Below are 13,446 nucleotides of genomic sequence, written 5' to 3'. Positions count from 1 at the left end.
AATATGAGTAGTAATCATGATGATAATATGAGTAGTAATCATGATGATAATATGAGTAGTAATCATGATGATAATATGAGTAGTAATCATGATGATAATATGAGTAGTAATCATGATGATAATATGAGTAGTAATCATGATGATAATATGAGTAGTAATCATGATGATAATATGAGTAGTAATCATGATGATAATATGAGTAGTAATCATGATGATAATATGAGTAGTAATCATGATGATAATATGAGTAGTAATCATGATGATAATATGAGTAGTAATCATGATGATAATATGAGTAGTAATCATGGTGATAATATGAGTAGTAATCATGATGATAATATGAGTAGTAATCATGATGATGATATGAGTAGTAATCATGATGATACTATGAGTAGTAATCATGATGATAATATGAGTAGTAATCATGGTGATAATATGAGTAGTAATCATGATGATAATATGAGTAGTAATCATGATGATAATATGAGTAGTAATCATGATGATAATATGAGTAGTAATCATGATGATGATATGAGTAGTAATCATGATGATACTATGAGTAGTAATCATGATGATAATATGAGTAGTAATCATGGTGATAATATGAGTAGTAATCATGATGATAATATGAGTAGTAATCATGGTGATAATATGAGTAGTAATCATGATGATAATATGAGTAGTAATCATGGTGATAATATGAGTAGTAATCATGATGATAATATGAGTAGTAATCATGATGATAATATGAGTAGTAATCATGATGATACTATGAGTAGTAATCATGATGATAATATGAGTAGTAATCATGATGATAATATGAGTAGTAATCATGATGATGATATGAGTAGTAATCATGATGATAATATGAGTAGTAATCATGATGATACTATGAGTAGTAATCATGATGATAATATGAGTAGTAATCATGATGATAATATGAGTAGTAATCATGATGATAATATGAGTAGTAATCATGATGATAATATGAGTAGTAATCATGGTGATAATATGAGTAGTAATCATGATGATAATATGAGTAGTAATCATGGTGATAATATGAGTAGTAATCATGGTGATAATATGAGTAGTAATCATGATGATAATATGAGTAGTAATCATGATGATAATATGAGTAGTAATCATGATGATAATATGAGTAGTAATCATGATGATAATATGAGTAGTAATCATGGTGATAATATGAGTAGTAATCATGATGATAATATGAGTAGTAATCATGATGATGATATGAGTAGTAATCATGATGATACTATGAGTAGTAATCATGATGATAATATGAGTAGTAATCATGGTGATAATATGAGTAGTAATCATGATGATAATATGAGTAGTAATCATGATGATAATATGAGTAGTAATCATGATGATAATATGAGTAGTAATCATGATGATAATATGAGTAGTAATCATGATGATAATATGAGTAGTAATCATGGTGATAATATGAGTAGTAATCATGATGATAATATGAGTAGTAATCATGGTGATAATATGAGTAGTAATCATGATGATAATATGAGTAGTAATCATGATGATAATATGAGTAGTAATCATGGTGATAATATGAGTAGTAATCATGATGATAATATGAGTAGTAATCATGATGATAATATGAGTAGTAATCATGGTGATAATATGAGTAGTAATCATGATGATACTATGAGTAGTAATCATGATGATAATATGAGTAGTAATCATGGTGATAATATGAGTAGTAATCATGATGATAATATGAGTAGTAATCATGGTGATAATATGAGTAGTAATCATGGTGATAATATGAGTAGTAATCATGATGATAATATGAGTAGTAATCATGATGATAATATGAGTAGTAATCATGATGATAATATGAGTAGTAATCATGATGATAATATGAGTAGTAATCATGGTGATAATATGAGTAGTAATCATGATGATAATATGAGTAGTAATCATGATGATGATATGAGTAGTAATCATGATGATAATATGAGTAGTAATCATGATGATAATATGAGTAGTAATCATGGTGATAATATGAGTAGTAATCATGGTGATAATATGAGTAGTAATCATGGTGATAATATGAGTAGTAATCATGATGATAATATGAGTAGTAATCATGATGATAATATGAGTAGTAATCATGATGATAATATGAGTAGTAATCATGATGATAATATGAGTAGTAATCATGATGATGATATGAGTAGTAATCATGATGATAATATGAGTAGTAATCATGGTGATAATATGAGTAGTAATCATGATGATGATATGAGTAGTAATCATGATGATAATACATTTAAGAAGTTACATGATTAGAGTGGTGTAACTATCAGCAGTGGCGAGGTTCAGGGTTAGAGGTGGTGGTAGATGTCTGTTGTGTTTTGTTATATAATGTAAATGGGAGATATAAACGAACCTGGGTATGCGTTTGTTTTTGTGCAGTTTTTTCATTGTTTCTTTTTAATTTTAACCCCTCTCTCATCACTTGCGCTTTGTGATGCTACCATGTTTCGAGAAACTGAAAATCATGGGAAATAGTGGTGTGTGGGAAGGCAGTGATAAGCAAGTGTTTCATTGGTACCATGGTTAACACTGCCACCATTGTTAACACTGCCACCATTGTTAACACTGCCACCACGGTTAACACTGGCACTGAGCTCACTGTTCAAAAGAAAAGCTCAACTGATTTACACACTTTGCGTGGAACTGTCATTTGTCTGTTTTAAATTTCATTAATATTTCTCTTTAAGCCCAATTGATGCTCCACAATTTGTACAGCAATTTGTACAGCAATTTGTATAGCAATTTGTATAGCAATTTGTACAGCAATGTCCAACTGACAGGCTAACTGCATAGCATTGTACAGCAATGTCCAACTCACAGGCTAACTGCATAGCATTGTACAGCCATGTCCAACTGACAGGCTAACTGCACAGCTTTGAATTTACCACATAAATTGGTCTTTTTAGTGTCTTAGTTAATAAACATCTGCTCTCTGCTTACACACTCTTTCACTGTTGGTCAAGGAGCCTACCAAGTAAGTAGCTCTTTGTATTCTTGCGCTGTCACTGACTGCTGCCTTGACACAATTATATTAACACATATTGCAGGTGTTGCGGGAAGCTGGACAACCTTGTGCTGAAGCCATCTACACATACGAACCACAAGAACCTGGGTTAGTTCCGCTAACTAAGAGTTATATTTAATATATATTTTATATTTATTATATATAATATACATTTTATATTATATAATATTTCCTCATTGCATAAAGTTATTTGACTATATAACTGTATAGAATCCATATAGATGAGCGGATGATGTTAATGGCAATAGTTCTCATTTTTACTTCTATGTATATGACTAAGGTATGCATGATGAATGACTATATGTAAGATATGCATGATGAATGACTAAAAATTATATATATATATATATATATATATATATATTAACAACTTTTATTAAGGTTTAACATAAAACCAGTCTCTAAAACTTTCAGATTTAGGTGAAAGAATTCACACTAAAGATTAACTAATTACAGAGAAGAGAAGGTAACTCAAGGATTTCTAAATGCTTACATGTATTTACTAAATTGTGATCGATATGTTGGTTTTAGGATTGTTCTGTGCGGCTGTATATATCCGTTATGTTGTTTGAGTTATTTAAATATTTTATTATCTTGCATGAAGCATTAGAGGCTGAGACCCATCGTCTGATAAAGTCCAGTTAAAGATCCGCGATACTGAGCAGCCAAGGGAGCTAAATCAAGCTCCTCACATCTTGTAGTGTCAGAGAAATTTCCAAACGTAATAAGTGGTTTGACAAAACCATCAAATTTACAATTTTATTGATAGAGCCGAGTGAAGTTGATAAGCAATATTCAAGAATCAGGCGACTTATGCAGAAATTAAAATGTCGCCTTTTTGCAGTTGCTCAATCGTCAGAATTAAGCTTGTAGCAAAGCTTCAATTTTACTAATCGATGGACACTGGGCAATGGACACTGGGCGCATTCTCGAATCTATTATGGAAATCTCTTCATTTAACTCCTTGAGCAGAAGGTCTATTAAATTAGCATCCCCATACCACTCGCATGCCTACGCCTAAACCTAAGTTAACATGATTTAACATGTGTCAAGGACAGTGTATTGAATAAATCTGCACACGTTCATAAGTGCCCCTTACGAGTGTTAAAGATGTGGTTGCGTCAAATTTGAGTTGATCTTAAAAGAAAGCATTTTTTTTCTCTATCAGTTGATATGTTGTTTGTTGTGTTACGCGATCTCATTGCCAAGATATTTGAAGATTAAATTCAAAAAAATCTGATCGCGGTAAAAACGCTCAGGCCACAAAAATGTGCCCAGACTTGCCCAAAATGATGTCACGCGTTATACAACCTGTCTCTATTTCTCGTATTCACATCGGCTATTTGCAATCAAAGTTTAGTCCTACGCGGCTCTATTAGCATATATCTTATTTTGTATTTGCTCATGTTGGCTAGAATAAAATTTTAAATCCAGCTACAGATGCATTATTATAAATGTTTCAAAGGCATCAAATAACGAAAATTGAAAATTTGTTTTACTCACTTTCTCCAAATGTTGTGTAAACATTTGGGTACCGCCTACCAATTCTACCGGTCTACGGTAATTCTGTCAAGCTAACTATGTAAATTAAGGTCTTTGTATCAGCACAGTTCCGCGGCTACCCATACTAACGATATACAGCCTCCCATAAGTCCCGCCCATCTTATGTCTGTCGCCTATCCTTGGGGCAGGGCTGTATATCATTGCCTACACCGACGACTACTAGTTTCTTACTACCGTAAGTAAGCAAGCCGCGTCTTTGAAAAGAATATACATAGGGGTAGAGTTTTAAGGATGAGAAGTCTGCTGCAAACTGAATTTGAACTCACATTCTCCAGTTCTGCGGACATCCATATACCATATCCAATTCACTACAATATTCTGCAAATCATGTTTTGCATTATCTTCAACAATATTATTTTATTATATAATTTTTACAAGCAAAAATATTTTCATCTCGGCATAAAGCTTTTATTAAAGATATTCATCAAGTCGTGGCCACTCACATAGTTTTAGCTGATACAATAAGACAAATTCATCTACTGCAACAAACTCAAACTAAACATCATGGTTTATGCAGCACACATTCAAGTCTCTCTTTCCCCTTTATGGCAGTTTCCACACTGACAAAGCTGCTTCGGCTGGTGGGACGACATAAACATTCTGTAATCAGTAAAACAAACGCAATAAATATATGTCATTCATAGATATGTCATTCTAAAGCGTATCTATTGAAAGCTTTCAAATTGAGAGTTAAATAGATTGCGAGTCTAATTTTAAAAACGAATAAACGTTTAACAAAGGCACAAGTACGCCAAGCCAACGATTCGAAGCTTTGGTTCTGGAAATTAAAGATTTGCATTGATCAATCGATTTTCTTCACTTTTTACAAGTGAAAAGTGAACATCTAATGTCAAATCATAAATCTAATTTACTAGATAAAGCTGCCGCAGAAAATTTGAAGCAAATATAGCTCGGTGAACCGATAAAAAAATATAAAACGATGATTAGTGATAGCAAAAAGTTATAATTTTATTAATTAGTACATGTATTAATGAGTACTAAAATATTACCTTTAGTATATTCATCAATCTAAGCCATTGTATAGCTAGATGCTAAAGATTAAAAAGAAGCCGTCAAGAACTCAATGTACATACGTATCTCGCACGCGCAGGAAATTACATTTTAGCCTCAGACAGGGAAATATAATCTGAATGTAAACTCAACAGGAAACTCTATAGGAGACTCAAAGTGAAAGATAAATTTACCTCCATTCTCCGATCTTCCTCCGTAGAACTTTAACTACCTGATGCCAAGAAAACTCGGAGTCACCTTCGCAGTAACTTTACAGCAATTTTACAATTACATGTATATTGTTCGCCAATAAAACGTGTCGATCGAGTAATTAGTTAAAGTAACGATGTTAATTAATTTAGTAAATATCGATGTCCATGCGATTTAATAATAGAGTAAAATCCCTAAATTTGCGATCACAGACAACACGTTTTACGAGTGATAACATTTATTACGGCCTATATAAAAATTTCGCGCTGATGATTGGCTAAGGAAGCGACCTGATATTTATCGCTCGTGGTTTCTTTTCAGATATATTGCTTGTGACGTCACGAAAGAAGCACCTGCTGGAACGTGAGCTTTTTAAAAGAGGGCCTTATTCAAACGCATATATCTCTGGACAGTGTTGGTCTACAAAGACAAAAATGGCATCAAATTGTAGCTGATGTTTTAGCCTTTTATGGGTCTTAATTTCATTAAATCGAATTTTTTGATGCAACCACATCTTTAACCCTGCGGCAGGCATGGGGATGGATGTGGCAGGCATGGGGATGGATGTGGCAGGCATGGGGATGGATGTAGCAGGCATGGGGATGGATGTGGCAGGCATGGGGATGGATGTGGCAGGCATGGGGATGGATGTGGCAGGCATGGGATGGATGTGGCAGGCATGGGGATGGATGTGGCAGGCATGGGGATGGATGTGGCAGGCATGGGGATGGATGTGGCAGGCATGGGGATGGATGTGGCAGGCATGGGGATGGATGTGGCAGGCATGGGGATGGATGTGGCAGGCATGGGGATGGATGTGGCAGGCATGGGGATGGATGTGGCAGGCATGGGGATGAATGTGGCAGGCATGGGGATGAATGTGGCAGGCATGGGGATGGATGTGGCAGACATGGGGATGGATGTGTGTATTCAGAAGTACTCGAAATTGCAGTTCTCTGATTAGAGCTGATCAACTCAATAGGAAAATTTGTGCCTAGACGACCAAGTAGCTAGACGGTTGTCAAATTTTTGAGTATGGCTCATAGAGTTATCTCCCCCATAGAGTAACTCTATGGTATGGCTTTATGCCGTCCGCAAATATCGACGAAATACAGCTTTGTTTTACAATAGATTTGTCTACTTTCTCCTAATATGGGTTCAGATGGAAAAAAAAAATTCTTCATACACCAACCTGAATTTAGTAAATGGCATTAGGTGGGTCGGCTAGCCCGATTGTTTATCAAGTAACTGTTATTCTCGTGGTCATTCCATTTCCTAGGTCAGTCAAACTTCAACGTCTGTGTTATGTTTCTGCACAGAAGCAATTAAATAGAGTATTAAATTAGAGAAATGGTTTATTGCACACTCCAGAGACAACTGATTTGATAACAGAAAACCCAAGTATTTATATGTTTGGTCATAGAAAAGCTTTGTAAAAAGCTACAAGCATTATTAATAGCTATAATGAGACAGTACTATATAATATTAGCTTGTATAAAGCTTTAGCTAAAAAGCATAATGTTTGTTGGCAAAGTACCAGTAATACTTGGCACTTGCATGACAGTCTGAAATTAGTATTTGCTTCATGTCTGAGCTTCATATATTGGGAACAAATATACTTACATTAACATGTTGTATTTTATTAACTTCATTTCAGAGTCCAGAAAGACTTGGTACAAAACACTTTTGGTAATTACATATCTCAATAAAACAAACTCATGGTATAAAACACTCCAGAGGTAAAGTAACAGTTAGTAAATGGTTTTTATCTATGCCGGGGACAAGAGAATTGAGACATAGCCTTTTTGTCCGTCTCACCCTGACTTGCTTATAACTGCTAAAGGAAGAGTTTTCAAAGAGCTAATCAATGAATAAACCAATGTTTTAAAATTAAAATTATTAATAGCAAATAGAAAAAAAATTACAATTTGTATTGCAATTTTCATAACAAAAGTTGATTTATACAAGTGCCAAGGACAAAATAGTATTTCTATGCCTGACTCTACCAACATTACTTCTATGCCTGACTCTACCAACAGTACTTCTATGCCTGACTCTACCAACAGTACTTCTATGCCTGACTCTACCAACAGTGCTTCTATGCCTGACTCTACCAACAGTGCTTCTATGCCTGACTCTACCAACATTACTTCTATGCCTGACTCTACCAACAGTGCTTCTATGCCTGACTCTACCAACAGTGCTTCTATGCCTGACTCTACCAACAGTACTTCTATGCCTGACTCTACCAACATTACTTCTATGCCTGACTCTACCAACAGTACTTCTATGCCTGACTCTACCAACAGTACTTCTATGCCTGACTATACCAACATTACTTCTATGCCTGACTCTACCAACAGTACTTCTATGCCTGACTCTACCAACAGTGCGTCTATGCCTGACTCTACCAACAGTACTTCTATGCCTGACTCTACCAACAGTACTTCTATGCCTGACTCTACCAACAGTGCTTCTATGCCTGACTCTACCAACAGTACTTCTATGCCTGACTCTACCAACAGTACTTCTATGCCTGACTCTACCAACAGTACTTCTATGCCTGACTCTACCAACAGTGCGTCTATGCCTGACTCTACCAACAGTACTTCTATGCCTGACTCTACCAACAGTACTTCTATGCCTGACTCTACCAACAGTACTTCTATGCCTGACTCTACCAATAGTGCTGTATAGAATGTCTGTAGCGAGGCTGGCACCTCATATTTCATCTCTAATCAGCTTCAGCCTCGACATTTTGGCCTTTCGTGTCAATTTAGGGTCTATTACTAGGAGTAAAAGAAAGCCTGATCATTTTGGAGGCTTGCCAAACTTTCATTGAATTACCTGTTAGCGTGCCATCGGCCCTTTTCAATGGACTAGTAATTGCATGAGATGAAATCAAAGCTGGTCTTATTTACACATGAGCCAGGGCTGATCCCTGATTCAGCCCTTTCACGCTGCCACTGTCCTTTCAAGAACCTTTTTGTGTTAACAATAGAGTATATGGCCTCATGCCAATATGTAGAATGGTTTGATTTTGCCTTTCTCTCCTTCCAGTTTGATTGTTCGTGCTTATTTCGTAATTGCTAGAGCCCACCTCCGCAAAAATGGTTGGCGCTGAAGGGTCTAACTGTGCAAAAGGTTTTATTAGCTGTTTAGAATTCATTTTGTAATGCTGAAATTCTTATATATGCCAGTGGCCAACTGCCCTAATCTGGTGTTTGCGTGCAACTCTGGAGTTGTTCTCCCATGTACTCCTCCATTTAGATAGGCACACGTTTTAACCATTGACAGGCTTTTGCTATGACAGATCAGTTGACAAAATGTTTGAACTTTTTGCTAGTTCCTTGACCCGTATATCTGATCATGCCCCAAGTTGTCACGCTTGCTATGAATATTTTTGAACTGTGTCTAAACAAGTAGAAGTGTAGCTCTGATAGGTTCAACATCTGTTTATAAAGCTGACTGCACTAGGTACAGCGGTCCAGTGTTTCAGTTACAGTGTTATGTACCAGTACATAACACTGTTCTTGCAGTACTTCTCTCGGTATTTTTAAAGTAGAAAAGACTCATTAGAAACTGCTGGGTTGCAGCTAGCTGGGGTGTGAATAGGAAAGAGTGACACAGCACCTCTTTTCAGCTATGTTTCCATGACACAGATGATGCGGAGTCGGAGTTGTGCACACATGGACATTGGACACACTCATTTCCATGTTTCCATGACGCGGTTAATCCACAAGATGGAAACGTCAAAAATCCGCAAGTCAAGGAAATTTTGTTACTCACAAGTTTTTATTGAATGTTTTATGCTTATGAAAGATGGAAACTGCATTTGCGAATGATGCACACAAGAGTAATGCGCTAGCTATTCTTTTTCAAACATTTTCTACCCTTTAGTCATTCTAATTTGAACAATTCAGATGTGGCGGAGAAATCCTTATCTTCTTTAACAAAGCTCCTGCATTAATCTGCATCACGCGAATGTCCATTAAAACACTTACCACACTATAACTCAACGTGCGCACAACTCCAACTTACTACACTGTAACTCAATGTGCGCACAACTCCAACTTATCACACTGTAACTCAATGTGCGCACAACTCCAACTTACCACACTGTAACTCAACGTGCGCACAACTCCAAATCCGTGCCATTCATGTCATAGATACAGATGGTTCCCTACTTACGAACATTCGAGTTACGAACAACGGTACATACGAACGTATGTACCGTCGTTCGTAACTCGAATAACTTTCGAGTTATTTGTTTGAACTTTGCATACGTATTGTAAAGAGATTTGCCGGTCTTTACTTGGCACGATCTTTACTACTAAATAAAGAGAAGAGAGTGCGTGTAATTTCATGCAGCCTTTAATTAGCAAAGGAAATTTCACCAGCCGAGGAGCGTACGGCTATCTGCTCTGCTCAACTAAATGAGCGCACTAATTTATATACAATAATATCAACCGTTCCGGCTAACGGCTAACGATAAGAACACAGGCTAACAAGGTGAATAAATAGGACCGCTAGCGCTTTGATATGACAACATTATAAGTGACGATAAGTGATAGTGTTATGACAGTATATCAGATATAACAATAGCATAACGAGTGAAACAACGATATAATAAACGGACAACACATACAAAAAATAAAACAACAACCATAAGTGATAGCATAACGATTAAAACAACAATATAATAAAAAGGACAAGACATACAATAAATAAGAAATGCAGTGTCATGGCCCGGCGTCCACCAAAGTATTATCTCCATTTTGTTAAATATTTTTTCAGTACAAACCAATACAGGTTACTTACTCTTCGCATACTCTCAATGAGCTCTTTGCATGCTCTCAATGAGCTCTTTCCATACTCTCAATGAGCTCTTTTTGCATACTCTCAATGTGCTCTTTGCATACTCTCAATGAGCTCTTTGCATACTCTCAATGAGCTCTTTGCATACTCTCAATGAGCTCTTCACATAATCTCAATGAGCTCTTCACATACTCTCAATGAGCTCTTCGCATACTCTCAATGTGCTCTTCGCATACTCTCAATGCGCTCTTTGCATATGTTTGTGTAGAGACCTGAAGTTCAAAAGGGGTGACCTCATTTACCTGAAGAAGCGTCTGGATGAGAACTGGTTTGTAGGAGAGTTGAATGGGAGAAGTGGCTATCTGCCTGCAACGTATGTCAAGGTAAGAGTTAGAGACTGCTGACCATCACAGGCTCACCGGCATCATGAGCCACCATCAATGGCTCAAATTTGCTCAACAAAAAATCTATACATTAGAAGATTGGTAAAAATATAGCCATGGACTAATCAAGTACCAACAAATATTGATAGGAATTGAATCAATACAATTTGATAGATTGATCATGTGAAGAAAACATTGCTTATGGAAGAAAGATGGCTTAATGGTTGACCCTATTGTGCTACAATTAAACCATGGCATGGCAATGTAATAAATATGACTGAGAATTGTGGGTACTTGAGAGATACTTCCAATAATACTAAAATAATAAATAAATAGATAATAAAATGCGTTTCTAAACAATAAAACTAACAAATAAAGAGAAAAGTTACTAACCTTAACCTAGTTCTGTCATGGCTTCTATAGTCGCTATTTTGATGTTCATCAAAGCACTGCTTGAGATGTCATAGAGTGGGTTTTAACCCTTTCACTGCCAAAGACGCATTTATGCGTTTTTTAGGGTCGAGTGCCACAGACGCATAATTGCGACTTTCCCAGCAATTGCGTAGTAACTTCATTTTATTGTTCGTTGATAACATAACCCACAGTCTTTAGAACATTCAAGATATTGACAACGTTGCCCGAAGATATCTTTATAAAAAAGCCTAAAATAACGAAGCAATTTTGAACTTTTGTTTGAGAACTACTAACCTAAAAACGAACAAGTTTTGTGTGAGTTTATTAAGTACCGCGCGCGATTCAGAAAACAAGTAATTACTTATATTGATGACCGTTATAGCCAATTCAGATTTAGATTTTCGTGAATATACAAATAATTGAAATAGCAGCATTGACTCTGATAGTGGTGAAAGTGATAGTTTTGTAAGAGTAAGGAATATTGTGGAGGATCATCTTAGCTTCGTAGCGATCGCTTCACATAGCTTTATCATCGCACCAAGTATAGATACATTGAATTTTTTGCATAGCAGTGTTGGTTAAAATGTTGGCAAAATATGTTACGAAAAATGTTCTAGATAGAGTTTGAAATTGAAAAAATGTTGTATACATATCATGAAACAATATCGGCAATTTTTGGTAAAATGGCTGGCACTAGGCCGATAGCTAAATTCGTACATGGTTGGCAGCGAAAGGGTTAGGCAATTGAATTTTTAACGTATGACAGGCTAAGTGTTGTTATGGACCTTTACTCATAAAATGAGTAGACAACTTCACAAATGTAATATGATCAGTCTATACATAGATATACTGAACATTCCTTAACCCTCTAGCTATGAGTCCATCTGATATTAGACTGTGATCTGATGGTCTTAGCGAGTAGCAGCTTGTTTTACTGATTAAAAGAATTGCTGCTTCGAACAACCTCAAATTTATAATTTTACTACCCAAGGGGTATACAACTCCCATAGAATTCCTATTCATCATCACATAAGGAGAATAGAATACCTACAACCCATCTACTTACACTCACTGCCCATCTGCCTGCACACATTGCCCATCTACTTACACTCACTACCCATCTACTTACACTCACTGCCCATCTAATTACACGCACTACCCATCTACTTACACTCACTACCCATCTACTTACACTCACTACCCATCTACTTACATCCACTACCCATCTACTTACACTCACTGCCCATCTACTTACACTCACTGCCCATCTACTTACACTCACTGCCCATCTACTTACACTCACTACCCATCTACTTACACTCACTACCCATCTACTTACATCCACTACCCATCTACTTACACTCACTGCCCATCTACTTACACTCACTGCCCATCTACTTACACTCACTGCCCATCTACTTACACTCACTACCCATCTACTTACACTCACTACCCATCTACTTACACTCACTGCCCATCTACTTACACTCACTACCCATCTACTTACACTCACTGCCCATCTACTTACACTCACTGCCCATCTACTTACACTCACTGTCCATCTACTTACGCTCACTACCCGTCTACTTACACTCACTGCCCATCTACTTACACTCACTGCCCGTCTACTTACACTCACTGCCCATCTACTTACACTCACTGCCCATCTACTTACACTCACTGCCCATCTACTTACACTCACTACCCATCTACTTACACTCACTGCCCATCTACTTACGCTCACTGCCCATCTACTTACGCTCACTACCCATCTACTTACACTCACTACCCATCTACTTACACTCAATACCCATCTACTTAAACAGTCAGCAGCGTGTTTTGATATAAACATCTATGTAGATAAATACATATATAGAGGTATCTATTGTTATTCGGAGCAATATTTTTACTAAAAGATATTTCATAGCTTGTAACTTTTGTATT

The 13,446-nt window shown here is 36.3% G+C and overlaps 1 protein-coding gene across 1 annotated transcript in view; it reads left to right on the top strand.

Annotated features, from left to right (window-relative positions):
* The window catches only part of LOC137402018 (E3 ubiquitin-protein ligase SH3RF3-like), an 81,419-nt gene that overhangs the window by 41,375 nt on the left and 26,598 nt on the right, over positions 1-13,446 (top strand). Inside the window, exons 4-5 of the mRNA XM_068088487.1 lie at positions 3,126-3,190; positions 10,974-11,088. Of these exons, the coding sequence (XP_067944588.1) occupies positions 3,126-3,190; positions 10,974-11,088 (180 nt within the window). The remainder of the gene's footprint in view (positions 1-3,125; positions 3,191-10,973; positions 11,089-13,446) is intronic.

Source organism: Watersipora subatra, chromosome 8 (assembly GCF_963576615.1).
Source record: "Watersipora subatra chromosome 8, tzWatSuba1.1, whole genome shotgun sequence".
Classification (NCBI taxonomy): domain Eukaryota; kingdom Metazoa; phylum Bryozoa; class Gymnolaemata; order Cheilostomatida; family Watersiporidae; genus Watersipora; species Watersipora subatra.
Note: the sequence above shows the minus strand (reverse complement) of the source record. Positions and strands in the feature narration are given on the sequence as shown.